General features: G+C 37.8%; 1 protein-coding gene across 1 annotated transcript; it reads right to left on the reverse strand.

Annotated features, from left to right (window-relative positions):
- Positions 1–7,606: 7,606 nt before the first annotated feature.
- LOC104439710 (disease resistance protein RPV1-like) lies at positions 7,607–12,061 on the reverse strand. The gene is made up of 3 exons (XM_039308031.1): positions 11,788–12,061; positions 10,047–11,712; positions 7,607–7,959 (listed from the first exon to the last, which is right to left on the reverse strand). Exon 2 carries the CDS (start codon positions 11,388–11,390, stop codon positions 10,053–10,055), a length of 1,338 nt encoding a protein of 445 aa, XP_039163965.1. The 5' UTR covers positions 11,391–11,712; positions 11,788–12,061; the 3' UTR covers positions 7,607–7,959; positions 10,047–10,052.
- Between the last annotated feature and the right edge of the window lie 7,601 nt (positions 12,062–19,662).

Genomic DNA, 19,662 nt, shown 5'->3' on the forward strand with positions numbered 1-19,662 from the left:
GGGCTCTTTCGTTATGTTATGTCCCAACTCATTTCTCTTAGGAATGCTCGACTGAAGAAGGCGAGGATGAGTTGCTGTGTGGCGCCGAGTCTGGGTGGGTTGAAGCTCGAACGTGGTGCGATCACTTGGCCTCCCTATGCTCCGATCTCGTTCACATTTCGACCCCCGACAAGCCCTACAACAGGTTGCTCTACGATCTTGCTTGCTTTGATTGATGCATTGGTATGGATTTCTGTGCCTCGTCGAATGGTGGGTTCGGTTTCACCACCTTTCATCATGTAATTTGTTATAGCTAGAAGACGATAGAGTAGAATTGAATGAGTGATATTTTGATGTTCTGTGTTGTAGAGCAAGAGGGGTTTTGATCCCTCATGTTGCATAGATGAATGCATAAGTTGTTAGAGGCTTTTAATGCCACTTTCTAGGTACCTTTCTCACTTAAGGAAAATTGTAACAGGTTCCTACTATGAATTAAGATGTTTATGACAATTCCAAAGTAAAGTTAGTTTTGCCACTCAAATAATGGTGATTGGAGCTGACAAATTCTCCTTTTTAAGGCAAAATATGTGATATCATCAATACTTTCAGCATGATCATGCCTCTTAAACATGTTGCTATAACAACTTTGCCATATGAATGCACTGTAAGAACAGCTTTGGGCAAGTAAATTATAGTATTTGTTTAGTAATTATGTGAAAGTCTCTATATACTCTTGTCTAGGTAAAGTAATGTCTCTAAGTGAACTATTTCCTAGCCAGAAGCAAAACAAGAGCAACAGAACCCCAACACAACATAAATCCATGGTCTTCTGGACTTTAAAGTTGGGAAAGAAAACTCAAGAATAAATTTTGGCCAAAACTTCTTCTTAGAAGCATCAAAGTACCATCACCTCCAGATTATTCCTTTTACAAGTCATCTAAGATTCCTCGAGAATAGCTAGTAGTTCATCATGAATTCCACTTCCCTAATAATATTTGTCTTTGGTCATTGGATTGAGGTAGTTGCCCTATAACATTTAATGTTCAATAGGTAAAACTATTATATTCTTCTAAGAAGATCTATCTCAACGTTCAATTGTTAGATTAATTGAACTTGCTTCTTTTTGCCTTAGATCAGACTCTCTCTCTCTCTCTCTCTCTCTCTCTCTCTCTCTCTCTCTCTCTCTCTCTCTCTCTCTCTCTCTCTCTCTCTCTCTCTCTCCCCTGAAGATCTCGCTTACCTCTGCAGTTCGCAAGAGAACTAGAAATCTACCCACCAAAGGCTGGTTCCTGTTGTCTATGTAGTAGATCCATGAGAGTACTAGTTAACTTTTTTCCAAGAAGATATTGGTTAGAGTAATTATGATGAACTGAAGCCAAATTCATATAAAAAATCAGCAGGATCAAGAATACCGTCTTACTTTTAATGCCTACGATCCATAGGTGGGCATTGAGCATTGCTTCTTTCTTCCATGCACTCCCATTGGCTCAATAGTGTAAAACTTTATTCCATCTGAAAGAAACCATCCATTAGACACAGTAAAGTTCATTAGTTACGAACTCGATTATGTCATAATGATTATGTCATAGAACTAGGCATGCTTAGCCTATTCGTGATGGGACTCGTGGAAGATTCACACTTAGATCAGAAGATACGGTTTGCATTGTCTCCATTTTCATTTAAACGTTAAACATCTCCGAATGTAGAATGCTTTTCTGGGTTACCCGTTATCTCGATAAACCATGATCTATATGGCCTCCTGACATTGCAGGGACTACACTTTGCACATTCTTAGATCAAGAATGGGAACCTTTCAAGTTTTTGCCTTTTCTTTTTCATGCATGACCAGCACTTATGGCTTTTGAAATTGATTGTCCTGCTGTTTTAATAATTTGACATCACTTTTCTTCCATCCTGTTCGCCTACCATTGTGAATCTATGTTGCGTGATTCTGGTTATTAAGAAATACTCATCATTGCCAAGGTGGCATGAGTTTACCTTTTTAATAATGAGCCATGTTCATCATGTAATCGTCTCATGCGGAGTTTCATGCGGAGTTTAAGCCTATCTTTGCCCAATTATGGATATGTTTAGTTTGCACATTCACTGTTGTTCTAGGTTTTGGATGACCTAGTATAATCAAGGATTTTTTATGCAAGTATAATGTTTTTGCGTGTCCTTATTTTTTCTCAATGTTAGTTTTCTTTTCTTTAAGTGAATATCTTATAGTTTTTTAATAAGATAGGACATGAGTAGTTGATCTTGTTTGTTTGTATCTCTTAAATTTGTTCATATCACTTTACTAGTAGATGAGTTTATAAAAGGAAAAGGCATTTTGGAGCTCGGAAGATGTAGAAATATTTTGTAATTTGTGCATTGAACAAATTGAAAAAGACAATCGTCTTGCAAACAACAAAAGAGATGGATGGACAGTCATAATTAGTAAGTTTGAGGAGCTAACGGGCAAAAAGTATGATAAACAAAAAATGAAGAGTAAGTGGGATAATCTCAAGGAAGAATGGAAAAGATGGAGATCATTACTTTACAAAGGAAATTGGATTAGGATAGGATTCAAGGAAGAAAACCATTGATGCAAGTGACAAATGGTGGGAGCGTAAAATTCAAGTTTTCCTCACTTCTTTTTTTACTTTCATATTAAGCTCACCTTTAATGATACAACTTATGCAAATGCTTCATTATAACAAGCTAATCCAAAGTTTAAGGCTTTTAGGATGAAAGGCATACATCATGATCTTGAAGTAAAGTTAGATATGATGTTCAGAAATACAGTTGCTATTGGAGGAATCACATAGAATACTGGACAAGGTTTATGTGTTGATAATGATGCGGAGACCACACAACCTGGTATCGATGATGTTGTAGAGTTTACTAATGAAAACTTGGAGGATCATGTGGATGAACCAACTAGAACTCAAACTCGTAAGAGAGCCACACAAACTTCAAAGATGCAAGCTCGAGGAAAGAAATATAAGAAATTGAGCACAAGAGAGAAGCTCGGAATACAAATTAACAGGTTACTTACAGTTGTTGAGAGTAGGAGCACTACCAGTGTTGCATTCAACACAACCAGTTTAGTCGGTCTTTATGAGGACTTCATAGAGATATTGGATTCCATACCTCAGATTGTGGAAGACGAAGACTTGTACTTTTTTTCAATTTCTCATTGAAAGGAAAAAATAGACAATAGACAAGTTTTTATGAGCTTAAATGATGATGCAAAGAAAGTAAAGTATCTCAAATATGAGATAAGAAAATAATCAAGTCTTTGTAGATAGGAGGATGTTAGCATCTTATTGTTTTTATGATTGAAACTTAGTCATTCCACTTTGTTTCTATTTATGGATCTTTATTTGCAGCCTTTGTGAACCTAATTTCAATTAATGTTTGATGTTAGAATTGTTTTCATTTGGTGTTCTCTTAATGTGATAGTTTGCATATATGCGATGGTTAATCTATTGTTTCTCTTTATATTTTGTTACTTGAAGCAGTTATGGATGATTTATGCGATGGTTAATACATTGTTTCTCTTTATATTTTGTTACTTGAAGCAGTTATGGATGATTCACATACAAGGGAAAATCATGAGCAAAAGGAAAATGAATTATGGGATCTTATCTCAGTCACTCAAGCTACAATTCTTTATCAAGCGACCAACCTTTGCAAACAACCTTGCATGACCTCAACATATATAGGTTATGTATGGTTAAAAGAGTTGATTAGCGAAGATACTAATCTGATAAGGTGTTACAATATGTTTAGAATGCATAAGATTGTATTTAACAATTTAACCAATGATTTAGTATTGCGTTATGACCTTCAAGGATCTAGGAATACTGATGTTAGAGAAATGGTTGGTATGTTTCTTCATATTCTAGGACATGGTATAGGTAATAGATTAGCACAATAGCGTTTTCAACGCTTCGGGGAAACCATAAGTAGACACTTCAACTTAGTTTTAGATAAAGTATGTGATATGGGAAAAGATTTGATCCAACCAACTGATCCATAATATAGAAATGTTCCAGAAAAGATCAAGAAAGATCGACGATTTTATCCATATTTTAAGGATTGCATTGGAACTATTGATGGCACACATATTCCAGCGGTTGTACCTAAGTATAATCAAATTTGTTTTATTGGTCGAAAAGGAACAACAACTCAAAACGTGTTAGCCATATGTAATTTTAATATGGAATTTGTCTATGTTTGGGCCGGTTGGGAGGGACATGCTCATGATACCCGTATCTTTTATGAAGCTATTGGAAGACGTGACACACATTTTCCCCATCTTCCTTTAGGTATGTTAGTCAATGGTTTAGATACATCAATATATCTAATTGACATATGTTGATTAAATTTACAATATATTTATGTAGATAAATATTACTTAGTAGATGCTAGATATCCAAATCCTACTGGTTATTTGGGGTCATATAAAGAAGTTAGATATCATTTGTCAGAGTTTCAAGAAGGTCCTTCACCTACGGGATATCGAGAAGAGTTCAACCGTGCCCATTCCTTGCTACGCTCGACAATTGAGCGAGCTTTTGGTGTATTAAAACAAAAGTTGGGGATTTTAACTCATATGCCAAGTTATCCATATGAAAAGCAAGTGTAAATTGTGGTAATGGCAATGACTTTGCACAATTATATACGGAGAAATAATGTGACTGATACGGATTTTGAACAATCAGAATTGGATCCCGATTATGAATATTCAGTTGACCATGATGATGCAAATGAAGGGGTGGGTGCTTCAAATTCGTATGCATCTCCGGACATGGCACGTTTACATGATGAAATAGCCATAAGTTTACAAAGTCGTTGAGGTTTGTAATACTAAGTATAACGTATTTATTTTTTCCGGACATATATGTCCATGTTTACTATCATGAAATGACTCTTTATAGTCAAATTTGTATGAAAGGAACTTGGTTTTTTTTTTTTAATTAGGACCTCCCTTTTTATATGCGGTGCTTATTAAAAAAATTAGCATCTACAATCGGTCGCTTCACCATCCACCGAATAAGTTCACTTTATTTTTATATCATTTTTATCTTTTGACAATCAATAACCCAACTTTTTATTAATACACTAGAATGATAATTAATTAACGAATATGATTAATACTACAATAATTGAAAAAATATATATATATTCAAAGTTGAAAACAAACCTAAAAGAACCCTAGGCTAAAAGTTGAGCTTTGCATTTAATCTATAATCAAATTCTTTTAATATAATTTTTAAATAAATTTACTAATATGTATCATTTCCATTATTCTCAACATGAAAATGTAAAATGTTATTATATACTCATTGTTTCTTTTTGCAATTTTAAAAATACTTAAACTAAAAAACTTAATTTGGTCACACTAAAGGACTTTTCAAATACATGTTTACCAAACAGTCTTGCATTTCCCTAAAGCACTTTTCAGTTTTAGTTTACCAAACAGTCTAGCATTTCGGAAAACCCTTTTACCTCAAAGGTATTTGCATTCTCCCAAGGGCATTTCCCTAAAGCTAAATCAAACGGGCCCTAAGTCTTACCTTGACCGAAGAGACCCTTGGCTGATTAAGTTGAAGCTCAACGCAAACTCTTGCGAAGGAAATCATACGAGTTTGCTCCATGCGTTGATCAACATATAGAGGCTTGCCAATGGTACTCGGGATGGCGCTAATTGCCAGGGCTATCCAAAAGTCAAGAGGTAGGTTCTTCAAGCAAATCCACATCGGCACCGTGGTTTGCTTTTCCCTCTTCATCTCTAGAAGAGGCTTCCATTGTTGCAATACAAGCGAAACCCTTGCAACCGTTATAGGTCCATCTTCCAAGATCTTCCTTCTGAACAAAGGGTCAGGGATGCGGAAGAAAAAGAAACCCTAGTCATTGGCTAAGACCTCAACAAGTTTTAGTCCCCAACTATGCTTGAGCGAGAGCTCCTGAGCTGGAAAGGCAGCCTCCTTCCCACATAATACCCAACAAGGTACTCATGCCATTCGGGATCCACCACATCCAGCACCTCTTCAGGGAGATTCACCATAGGGACATCATCCTTAAACAAAGGAGGAACAAATGTAAGGTCATACCATTTCGTTGCAAGCTTTGCAACATTTGCCCATGTTCGGGCAGCTAGGGCCTTTGAGTCCCTCACTTGCTTTTGTGAGGCCTGGGGCTGTTTAGAAGCCGACCTCGCTCTGCTTTGTCCTCTCGAATGCCTATCATGGGCCGCATCCTTGGAACGACCACGGCCTGTAATCTCCACTTCCACAGAAGCCTTGCTCGTGAGCAAGGAGGGCTGGGCCTCCTTGTTTTGAGTGAGAGGGCTAGAAGCCTTCTCAATTCCAGCACTCAATTGGACTGCATTACTTGGCTCACCAACCATAGAAGATGGAGCAGCCATAACTACAGCAAGACCAAGCCAATTTCCACCTGAACCTTCTATAGTACAACCATCAAGAGAACCGTAACAAGTAAGAGGCTAACCGCATTACTCAGCTCATTTTAATATAATGTTTGTAGAGCCATATTTGTGAAATTATGTAGAACTCATCGTATAGGCATCAAACTAGCCGACGAGATGTGAAGGGAATTTGTTATCCTTAGTTTGCTCATTTATTGCGTACCCACATTTGATAGAAATGTCTCAAAAGAAGGAGAAATTTGAATTGTTTTGTTTTGGTAAGTCAAATTGATCGATTTTAGTACAAAAGAAAAGAGAAAATAAAAGGTAATGGTGCTCTCATGCCGGGCACTATGCTGAGAGGACGCCATTAACACGGAAATCGAAAACGCCAGAAAATGAGCAAACTATAACTAGATTATAACTAAACTTTCACAATTGTGCGGATAGATTGATCTATGGAAGACGCAGAGCTTCGCCCACGAAATTAAGAATATTGTCCACATATGATACAACAAACTTTACAGTACGGATTGCTATCCTCATTGCCATACATGTGTGTTCAATTCCTACCTAAAGGGTGATGTTGACATCACAACCCATGAGCGAGAGATTCTCAAGAAATATGCATCGTGCGCAAACTCAAACCAAGGTGTTTCAAAAACAAACTTAACCTAATAATAGTCTAGTCCTCTTGTAATAGAATGACCAGAATTAAGAGGTATTAAATGCATCTTTCGATCAACTATAATATTGGCATGGATCAAGTATTATTCAAACAACATGACTTCCGTATTGCCGCTCTGACAAAATGTGTAATGTGTCATAATGCTGAAAAACACGAGAGACAAAACAAAAATTTTAACTTCCAATTGGCCTGAAACTCCCCCTCCCTCCTTTTTTTCTCTTTTATGTACGGATGCTTTAAATTGCTGTAATCCTCTTGCCAGTTAATACTATTTCTCCATTCTCGTCCCAAAAAAAAAAAAAAAAAAAAAAAAACTTCCAAGAAGTTACACAAGAATATTTTCTTCTCTACATGGATAAGCATCGACTCAACAAGTGCAAAATCATATCAATGATTGGTAACCTACCGTTGGGTCAATTCAAGTAGAGACGGACCCCAAGCGAGAGAGAACTGAAGATCAACAGAGTATGACAGAAATATCATCTCAAGCATAATCGGGCATCACTTTTTTTCAGGCTTGTGATAGGCTAAGAATCCACAATAAAATTAAATCACACAGTTCACTAGCAAACCGACAAAAACAGAAGATGTTGAAAGTTATCAGCATTCTTGCATTTGTCACACAGACGGTTCTTGCAGGGCTGTGGGTAGCTCTAGCTCAGGCGCAGATATAAGAAGTGGAGAGAGACATAAAAGTCGACCATCTCCTTGGTTAATTCTTCCAAACTTGGAGGGTCCCACTGCACGTTCTTTAAAAGACCCACAATAAATTTCTGTCATGAAAATTGAGAAAACGTCCAAGATTGTAAAATTTGGGACTGACTTTTACCGTAGGAGTGCAGTCCTTATCCACCAACCATGCCCGAGCACCCTGCAGATGACAAAGAAAACTATTAATCAGAACATAAACCTGACCTTTGCAACCCCACAGGTGGCAAAGAGTACAGTAATGTGACGGTAAGGAGAATGGGAGAAACACCACAAGTCCTAATAATTTAATGGCAGCGGATGTCCATGATTCGCATACCCCTCAAAAGTCTCGAAACTTTTCCGGAGATTCCACAAAGGATATTCGGTATTACCAGGTTAAACATTGATCAAGATTCTGGAATTTCCTTCATGGATATAAAAGTCTGAACCTTAACCAAGTCTGACAAAAGGAATCTACGTCCAGCGAAGAAAATCGAAAGAATGGCAACTCATAGATCTTAAAGTGACTTTCAAGCGCATGGAGAAGCTTTCCTTAGTTTTCTTGATCCGACTGGAATTCGTACTTAAGGGACTTGAATGGAAAATTTATACAAATTCGAAAGCTTGATCAGACAAGTTAGAAGTGCAATAATATAATTGAAAGTACTTAAGTTCGATCATGAAAATAGAACGTAAAAACAAATTAAGTTGTGTGGTGATGAGGGAAAATTGCCGGTGGGTTGGGTCCCACGAGGCCGAAATCACAAAATCAGCTATAAAAGTTAGCTAATTAATGGCCATAAGTGTGGGCCCGCGAGTAATACTCTTCTCCCCGGATGAGTCCCAAACGAAAAAGACGCGTGGTCGACCGAAAATTTTAAAAGACTGGAGAGTGCCATCCTACCAAAAACGATCAAAAGCAACTAGATTTGGATTCATTTACTAAGTTTTCTTTTTTTCTTCCTAATATACTCTCGTCTTTGTTTATGTCATATTGGGTGCAATAATACTAATGTCCATAAATCATGCGTGTATTACGAATTAAAAGCAATTAAAAAAAAAAAAAAGCGAGGTACATAACAATGCCTCCAGAAATTTGTGCCTCACATCTTAGTTTCTCTTGGTACGTAATTCCTTTTAATTATTTTAGGGCTGCTTCTTCAACTTCTTAAAATTACTTATGATTTCGAAAGGTTCATGAAAGAATTTTGGGTTACTTAAAATGACGCGAAATGGCAATGTGATGTATGTTCAGTATTAGATAAAGGCAGATCTCAAATACAAGTGGAGGTATAAGGCAAATCAAAGTAAAGATTGCCCCACAAGAGACCAAGACTTGACTTCAAGAAAGCCTCGACGGATCCTTTCAACTATATAATAGGAAAGTAGAAGAATGCTATTTATGTATTCTCTAAATGAAAACCTAATTCTACTCCCAGTAATATATATATGTATCTATCTATCAATCTATATACACACATATACAAATAGTTTGGAATGATTATGCTAATGAAGTAGAGGACTTTGCTAATGATTATGCTCTTCGGTTCTAAAAGCACTTTGCCCATTAAGTGTCTAGTCCATCAAGATTCAGATCTATTCTTGCCTTTATACGTCTTTTTAACCGTAGATTTTCAATCTTGATACAATATTCACTCAGAAAGTCATTTTTTGTTTATTAAATAATTTGAGTTTGACCTCTTTAACTTCAAGGCCGAGTTTGTTATGGCCATGCTATGACAGTTCTAAAAGTCCTTAGCTTTAGTTCAATTTGATCTTATTATTGAATTGGTTAGGGACTTATCTCTAGTTGATATTTTTGGTGCAGATTTGTTATGATTTTCTCTAATTTCGTCACCTGGTGGTTTTTGTCTATTCATTTAATACTGTTATGATGAAGCTTGATGTGATTTTTCTGTTAAAAAAATTGGCATTTTTTCATCTGTTAATCAAAATTAAGTTAACCGAAAGAAAATAAAAGAATATAGAAGAAGATTGCCATGTGTCAGGTGGAGAAAGTAACATTGTCAACTTCTCATGAAGCACTACGCACCACCACGCATTTATTTAATTAAACTAGACAAAATTAGACAGAGTTATTTTTGTAATGTGAAAAATGTGGATATCTTTAGAAGGGAAGGGGAAGAACTGAAAAGAAAAGAAAAAGTTGACTGATCGTTTGAAAGGAGACAATGAGATAAAGAATTGGGAATGTGAAAGAAAAATGAAGAAAATAAGGCAAGGTACGAGTGAAATGGTAATGCGTACCGAGTGTCAACCATACTTAGGAGGTCTCCTTGAAAATAGGCGCGGGTTGGATTTCCGGCACCACCAGCAAGATTCCAAAACGTCACGAGACTCGCCTAAGTTAGGGCATGCATGAACATCCAGATGACACGCGCTTGATAAATCAGGCAAATCTTGCAGTGATTCACAGTGACATACGTACAAACTCCGCAATTTATATAGTTTTGATAAATCAGGTAACCTGTTTATGGAGCTCCAGTTCGCAATGAATAAGTACTCTAGCGAGTTTGGTAAATCAGGCAAACCTTGTAGTGATTTACAGTCCATTACGGACAAACTCCGCAATTTATGCAATTTTAATAGATCTGGTAACCTTTCTATGGAGCTGCATTCCCCAATAGATAATTTCTCCAACGATTTTATTTCTTCTAAATCTTGAATCTTGATTAGCCGTGAACACGAAAAGATACTCAGCCTTTCAAGCTTCCCTAAGCTTGATAGGCCAGATATCTTCACCAGCGAGTTACAGCTATCCACATCTAAACGATGGAGATTCTCTAATTGTTTAAACTCGATCTCTTTCAATTCCCATCTAGAGAGTGTTAACTCACGCAAACATCTCAATTCCACAAGGAGGGGTTGTTCTATTGGTGACTTTACACCGTTTAATTCCAAATAATGAAGACCTAGAGGAAGCCTTGGGAGAGATTGAGGATCATCACAAAATATGTCAAGTTCCCAAAGATGAGGAGGCCATGTGATATCTATACCACTACAATCATGGTATGTCAACCCTTCAAGATTCTCCAACATCCCTATTGCCTTCGGTAGCACTCTTATCTTACTTCCATACATACGTAAGCGCTTCAGCCTTTTAAGATATCCAATAGAAGGAGGCAATTCTGTAATCTCTGTATACTGCAAGTTTAAGTAGAGCAATGATTCTAGTCCTCCGATGGAGTGCGGTAGCTCCCTTATTTGAGTGAATCTTAGGTTCATCACCTCCAATCTTTTGAGATCTCCGATGGAATCATGTAACTCTTGTATCTTACTATAAACCATAAATAAGCGCCGCAATCTTTGAAGATATCCAATAGAAGCAGGCAGTGTTGTAATCTCAGTCCACTGCAAATCTAAGTCGAGTAATGATTCTAGTCCTCCAATGGAGTTTGGTAGCTTCTTTATCCGAGTGTATCCCAAGTTCATTTTCTCCAACCTTTTGAGATCTCCAATAGAATCAAGTAACTCTCTGATTCTTGTGTTGAACAAATTCAATTCAAGCAACAATTTTAATTTCCCCAAAGAGTTTGGAAGCTTTCTAAGCCGATAACAATCCACTAAAGACAAGCATGTCAAGCCTACCATCTCTCCCAATAGATGGGTGAAGGTCTCGCATACACTGCCCCTCTAACTTTAGACTTGACAGGTACTTTAGACCATATATTGCTGAAGGCACCATGCACATGTCAAAATGGGGGCTTCTAAACAACTTTGATGGTTGAACTTGAGATCCAATTATTCCCAAGTGCTTTAGACGCTTTAGCTTACCAATAGAGCTACCAATTTGTGGCGACTTTGGACAATGTTCAGCAAAAACCAGTATCCTCAAATTCAAGCATGTGGAGAAATTAGGAGTTGTCGAGAGATGGCATCTAATGACATGTATTACTTTCAAGTCATAATTTGCCTGCGAAACAAATTAGAATTAGAAAAGTAAGGCAACCCCAAATAGCAAACATGCATGTGTGATACGAAACCATACCATGCATGGGCCCCATCCGTTCCAATTATTTGGAATTTCGCTATCCAAAAGCTTGAGCATGACTAATTTTCCAAAGTATAGATTAATTGCCTGCAAGTTTGAAGGGCAACGATACCAAGAAAGCCATTTTAAATTTGAGAGAATATTCTTAAAGTCTCCTACCAAGTTTCCCCCCTCTAATTCCAACAGCCTTAAGCTAGGTAGCCTTAAAAACTCTTCACTTGTAAAGTCATGCTCTTTTGGAAGTCCGGTTAGTTTGAGTGCTGTCACGTTCTCCGTTCCCTGACAACATGAATAGGCATGAGTGAACTTTCTTGAATGAAGAAAATGAGCACATTCCGTGAGTAAATATTACATTAACTTCTTCTATACGTAAACCATTATGTTTGACGCGCGGACCCCTGGAGTGCCATAACTTTGGCCAAAGGGACACTTAAGTGTCATAACTTACGAAAAGGTACACTTAAGTGCCACTTTCAAGAAAAACGGATCACTTGAGTGCCAATCCGGCGAGAATCTGGCCAAAATGTCGACGTGGCACTTTTCCGTGGCCAGGCTCAAAACGACACCGTTTGCACGTTGGCGTGGCCAAAACGGCGTTGTTTTGGCTGATGTGGCAAATAAAATAAAATAAAATATTTAAATTAAATTAAATTTATTTAAAATATTTAAAATTAATAATTTTAAAATTAAATTTAGTTAAAATATTTTAAATTAATAATTTTGAAATTAAATTTAGTTGAAATATTAAAAAAAAAAAAAAAAAAAAGAGGAAAGGGGGAGGCGGGCTGAGGGATTAGCCCTCGCCATTGCCGCCGCCGGGAAGGGCGTGACGGCGGGGGAGGGTTGGCGGGGTCGCGGGCCACCGGCCAGGGCTGGCGACCCCGGCCGACCGGCGGCAAGGGCTCGCGAGCCCTCGCCCCGAGTTGGGGCGAGGTCGCAACCCTTGGCCCGGCCGGGCGAGGGCCGCCCACCCTCGTCGGATGCGGGCGAGGGCCGCGAGCCCTCGCCACGGATCCGGGGAGGGTCGCGGCCCTCGCCCGGATCCGCGAGGGCTCGCGAGCCCTCGCCGCCGGTCGGCCGTGGTCGGCGACCCCAGCCGGGCCGCGACCCCGGCCAATCCTCCCCCGCCGTCGCCGGCCCTTCCCGGCGGCGGCGGCGGGCGGCGACGAGGGCTAATCCCTCGGCCGCCTCCCCCTTTCCTTTTTTATTAATTTTAATTTTTTTAAATTTTTAAATATTAATTTAAAATATTTCAACTAAATTTAATTTTAAAATTATTATTTTTAAATATTTTAAATAAATTTAATTAAATTAATTATTTTATTTTATTTTTTTTTTGCATCAGCCAAAACAACGCCGTTTTGGCCACGTCAACGTGCAAAACGGCGTCGTTTTGAGCCGAGTTCGCCGGAAAAGTGCCACGTTGATATTTTGGCGGATTCTCGCCGAATTGGCACTCAAGTGATCCGTTTTTCTTGAAAGTGGCACTTAAGTGTACCTTTCGTAGTTATGACACTTAAGTGTCCATTTGGCCAAAGTTATGGCACTTGAAGCGTTCTTTTGCCCATTATGTTTGCTTCTACTTTTAGAATGTAAATGTGAGCTATTAATATATTTTGCTAGGTATAAACTATGATATTACCTTCATTTTACTCAAATTAAGAAATTTAGGTTTTTGCGATGTGCAACAAAAACAAAAGAACACATCAAAGATATACTCTAAATTTCAAGCTGAATGTTCTCTTGATCTAGAAAACAACAACTTTAAATAAAATTTACCCTTCTAGTCTGCACTACTTCCAAAGCAACCTCAGGGCACCATAGTCTACTGCGCTTCCTAGGAACTTCGTCTTCTTGTTGAACAATAACTCTTCCAAGGTCTTTGAGCAGGCTATGCATCAATAGTCTATCATCATCATCAACCTTTATCAAAGACTTACGGGTAAGGACAATGATATTGCTTCTTGGGTAATACTCCAAAGCTTTCCACATATAATGAGGATAGATTGTTTTTTCACCAATAAAATAACATGCAATATCAAGAAAAATTTCTCTTTGTGCATTGTCTAGCATCTCAAAGCTAATCTTTAATATGTCATGAACTTTTTGATTTGGAAGTGAATTTAATTTCTTCAATGTGTCTTTCCAAAGTTGTTTACTTTGGCAATAAAGAGAGGAACCAATAACCTCGAGAGCCAAAGGAAGTCCACTGGCTGTGAGAGCAATCTCGCGAGAAATATCATCATAGTCATATGGAGGGAAATCCATTTTGAAAGCATGCTTAGAAAAAAGCTGAAGAGCATGCTGATGGCGCAATTCTCTCATTCTGTAGATTTTAAACTCTTTGAAATACATTTCAACATTATTTTCTTCATTCTCCTCTTCGATTAGCAAAAAACTGGTGTCCCTTGTTGTAATAATTATTCTGCTCCCAAGACCAAACCAATCAGACTTTTCTGCAAGTTTTGAGAGTTGGTCCCTTTCATCTAGGTCATCGAGAACAATAAGAACTTTCTTGCGGCGGAATCTCATGTTCAATTGGTAAATCCCCGCATCAGCATCATAAAACTCTGGTGGATTGGAGTTAAGAATTTCCGACAATAATTGTTTTTGCAATTGAACTATTTTGCTGCCCTTTGATGCTTCTCGAACATTCAAAATAAAGCTGCACCCATGAAATCGACTATGAATTTGGTTAAAGATAATCTTGGCAAGAGTCGTCTTACCGATGCCCCCCATTCCATGGATTACTAGATATCGCACGTCAAGAGAACCTTCATCTATTAGACGCATGATGTCTTCTACTTGATCCTGAATTCCGACTAAATGATCCGGCAGCTTTTTGTCTCTTTTATTCAGCTTGATCGAAACTTCAGCAACGATTCTTTTAATGAGTTCGCCGTGACTGTCATATTTGATAAAAGGGTCTAGTAAGAAACATCCAAATAGAATATTAAACTATCGAGCTCTGTAATGTTATGAATTAAACGTAAACCAATTGTTTTATAATATCAACATAACATTGATTTAGAAGTTAAGAAAATGCATTTTTATTCAATCTGAAAGATGCAAATTGAATAATGAATATAAATTGGATTTTTCATGTCTTAATAGAGAATTCATCTAGTTTTGAAAGGAATTGATTTAATTGGGTGGAAAATTCATCTAATTTTGAAATGATTAATTTACTTGGGTGGAAAATTTATCTGACTGATTTAATTAAGTGGATGTGCTGTGAGTAGTTATAGAATATGTGTGAATTGAGTGACAATTTTATGAAAATGAGAACAATGGGTAGTTCTAACTTTTAATGCAAGGATGATAATATTTCTCATTATTTATATTTCTATAAATTAAATTTCTAATTAAAGAAAACAAAAAAGAAAGCTCAAACCTTACCCAGTATTTTTGAGATCCCATCCTTTCATATACGAGCGACCTTTTTCAGAGTCTCTTTCCATCGTTGCATGACCTCGCAGCCAAATCTCTCTTTGTGCTTCTGCAGAGCGTCCTGGTATAGCTCAGTTTTAAGTTTGACATCTTTGGGTTTCACATCAAAGAAAATCGGCAGAATCATGGCTTTGCAATCTGTCACGACCTCTTTTTTTCCGTCCGGGGGAAAAGAAAGAAAGTTTAGGGGTATTTGCCTAAAGAGAAAGACCAATGGCCCAAGATTAGGCGCAGGCTCTCCCAAGCCCATACCTCGCGCGACGTTGGATTTTGTTTTTTAGTTCTTAACAACCTAAATATTTTTAGGAGTCGCCACTAGCCTATTGGGGTCGGCTAGAAACCAATCGAGACACGGGAGTGTTGTCTCGATTCCTACGCAACCAAAGATTTCTAGGAACGGAAACTTGTTTACGCTAATGTTTCTATTAGAGCCCTTGCGGTACCACTAACTCGAAAGGTTATTCATCTAAATGGCCACACAATCTTGATTACCAATTATAATCTTTATAAAACCGCCAAGCGTCCATGCAAATGTTTTTGTAGTTTTTTTTTTTTTTAATGTCTAGACTAATTCTAGCATAATTTAGAAGAGAAATTTACACTCAAATTAATGAAAAGCGGCGCATAAGTAAATATCCAAGAAATTGAAATGACTTGAAAATAAACGCAGAAAGGTAAACCCGATACAAGTCGGGCAAATAATATTACATGGCTTTGTTATCACGCCCGGACAGGACCCCGTGAGCGAAATGGAAATTTAAATATGCATGAAATTACTCTAGATAATTTTAATCTATGCAAAATTGATTATTTGTAAAAATGATTATAAAATACCAAAATAGCATTAAATTAGGAAAATGACCTTTTAAAATTAGGAAAATTTCATATATGTCATTTATATCCTAATTTGATGCTATCTAACATTTTTGAAATTTTTGAAATTTTCATATTTTTCTCCTTTTTTAATTATTTTTTAAAAATAATAATAATAATTCCTTAAACCGATCTATGCTAACATTGAGTAACACAGCATATGAATATCACAATAATCAAGCTCAAATCGACCGTTTCAAGATCGAAGCTTAGTTTGGGCATTTTGTCGAACACTTAGTGTGCGTTAAACTAGCCCTAATAGCCTCCTCGAGCCATGTTTGCAGCCTTCAATCTCCACTCATAAGCAATCTCATGTGGAACTAAAGTATTAAGATTATACTACCACATGCAAAGAACAATATTAGATAGAAATCATAGCTAAAAACACACTAGAATCAAGCTAAAATCATCCTCAAATACACGGGTTTGAACTGATTTTGCAAATCTGGGTTTGAACCCAAGTCAAACAAATAGGTTACATGCCCATATTCAAGCCCCGACACTCATCGCATACGAGCTCTAAAGGAAACATTACTTGATCCAAGTGAAAGTAGGTAACATGAGCTTTCAAATGCAATAAACATCACATATAATGACCCACCGAACAACATCAAAACGACCTCTTCAAGAAGCACACATGCAAAACTCTTGAAGAAATTTCAAACACTTAAAAAAATTTCAACCTCAGAAATCAGTTTTCCGGGCTGGTTTCCCTCTTGATTTTCATGATCAAAACATGCTCAAAATCGAAAATACGTACATCTAGGATGCTTAAATTACTTCCTAGTTTCCTTTTCAAGTGATTCTTGGCCAAGGAAACCGAGAAATTGTCCTCTGGAAGCACGTGGAAGTTGGCTTCTTCAACTGGAAATGAGATCTGCAGAAAAGAAGAACTGACAATGAAGGTTTTCGTTGACCTCTAAAATTAGACTTCAAGACGTCTTTTGTTGGAAAAATTGACACCAAGCCAAACTATGTGTATTCTAGTTTGGGGTAGAAGTCAATATTTTCCTCATTTTTTTCTCAAATTTCTCAAAAACACTGCATTTGCATCACTCGTGACCAACTGGGCTGAACACTTGGAAAAGTTCAGTGTTTCCTGGCCCGCCTGGAGGGTGTTTTTCGGGGGGCTTTAGTAGGCCTTCCCGATCTCCATTTAGGACGTGCGACCTATGGATGGAAAGATATTTGAGTGAAGTTTCACTCTCTAATTGAAGGTTTTGGCTAATTTTGGCCGAAGGGTTGTGAAAATCTCACTTTTCTCTCAAAAGGTTGATCTGGAATTTCTGGGTTTCTTTTCTAGAGTTGCTTCTGAGGGCCTCTTTGGGGGACGACCGCGAACTCTCTCCTCCCCCTCTCGTCTCCTCTGTCTCCTCTCTTGAAATACCTTGCTTCAGTGATCTTATCCCCTCAATTAAGGGATTTTTGGTCAGTCCCTTGTCCACCTACCAAGCCTGTCAACATGGCTACTCCACCCACTCTCTGACTTTTTTTTTTGGCTCAACCCACTCTCTGACTTAGCCAATTTTTTTTTTTAACTTCTACAGCTGTTGAGTGTGCAGGTTTTGCTGCGATTTTCCGGTGTTGTCAGCAGCTTATCCCTAGCTAATTTTCGTCCACTTGCAGTACTATATACGGTCTTCCATCACGTGCCAAGATCTAGCTAAATGGACAGTTGAGTGGGATATGGTGGGGCCACCAATATGGCTACTTAGCAGCTCCGAATTAAGACTTAATCGTGGACTGAGATTTGGGAGCTGGTTTGGGTGCTTTAATCCATCACTTTGGCTGTGGTTTTTGATCAATTAGCAATTTCATGTATAGTAGTTTAAGATCTCGACCAAATTCCGCAATTGTGCCCACCCAATTTTGCAAAAACGTCCCTCAAAGTTGGCCATTTTCTTATCCGAAAATACCCAATTCAATACAAATGTGGTCTTTTTGGCTCAATTTGATTGATTCGACTTGGACCAAATTCAATTTCAACTTAATTTATGACCAAGATGATGATTTAAAGGCTCGGGCGCAAATTTTACAAAATTTGCGAATTGGTCCCTCAACTTTTGGAAATTGCATTTTGGCCCCAACTTGTCATTTGAATTCCAATCTGACCTCCTGGGCTTGGCTAGTCACATTTAGATCATTGGCCCCAACTTTTTTATTTTTTTAAATCTTTTTTAACTTTTTTTTTTTTTTAAAATTCTTTTAATTTAATTTTTTAATTACTTTTTTTAATTTTTAATTTTTTAATTTTTTAATTTTTTTTTTTAATTGTCAACAGCTGCCCCTCTTTGCAAGGAAGCTCAAAGAGGTTTCTTTCAAAGATAAAGTGACACCTAATTTTTTTGTTTTTTTTTTTTTTTTTTTTTTTTTTTGTTTTTGTTTTTTTTTTTAATAGTAAAATGAAAATGCAAGTGAGCTTAAGGTGAAGAGCGTGGTTTAGGGATGTACCTGTGAACAATTTGAAAAAGTGTGGTTTAAGGATATACCCACAAACCTTGTGGTTTAAGGCAGTCCCACTAACCGTGTGGTTTAAGGCAAACCCACTAACCATGTGGTTTAAGGCAGTCCCACTAACCGTATGGTTTAAGGCAAACCCACTAACCGTGTGGTTTAAGGCAATCTCGCTAACCTTGTGGTTTAAGGCAGTCCCACTAACCGTGTGGTTTATGGCGGTCCCACTAACCTTGTGGTTTAAGGCGGTCCCACTAACCGTGTGGTTTAAGGCGATCCCACGAACCTTGTGATTTAAGGCAGTCCCATGAACCTTGTGGTTTAAGGCAGTCCCACTAACCTTGTGGTTTAAGGCGGTCCCACTAACCATGTGATTTAAGGCAGTCCCACTAACCGTATGGTTTAAGGCAAACCCACTAACCGTGTGGTTTAAGGCAATCCCACTAACCTTGTGGTTTAAGGCGGTCCCACTAACCTTGTGGTTTAAGGCGGTCCCACTAACCTTGTGGTTTAAGGCGGTCCCACTAACCATGTGGTTTAAGGCAGTCCCACTAACCGTATGGTTTAAGGCAAACCCACTAACCGTGTGGTTTAAGGCAATCCCACTAACCTTGTGGTTTAAGGCGGTCCCACTAACCTTGTGGTTTAAGGCAATCCCACTAACCGTGTGGTTTAAGGCAGTCCCACTAACCGTGTAAATTGTATGGTTTTAGGATGACCAAGAACCTTTTGAAAAAGCATGGTTTAAGGCTAACCCATGAACTTTTTGAAATTGCATGGTTTAAGGGTAACCAAGAACTCTTGAAAATGCATGGTTTAAGGTTAACCCATGAACCCTTTGGAACCGCATGGTTTAAGGGTAACCAAGAATCTTTTGAAAATGCATGGTTTAAGGCTAACCCATGAACCATTTGAAATTGCAAGGTTTAAGGATAATCAAGAACCTTTTGAAAAAAGCATGGTTTAAGGTTAACCCATGAACCATTTGAAATTGCAAGGTTTAAGGATAACCAAGAACCTTTTGAAAATGCACGGTTTAAGGCCAACCCATGAACCCTGTGAATTGCAAGGTTTAAGGATAACCAAGAACTCTTT

Source organism: Eucalyptus grandis, chromosome 3 (assembly GCF_016545825.1).
Source record: "Eucalyptus grandis isolate ANBG69807.140 chromosome 3, ASM1654582v1, whole genome shotgun sequence".
NCBI lineage: Eukaryota > Viridiplantae > Streptophyta > Magnoliopsida > Myrtales > Myrtaceae > Eucalyptus > Eucalyptus grandis.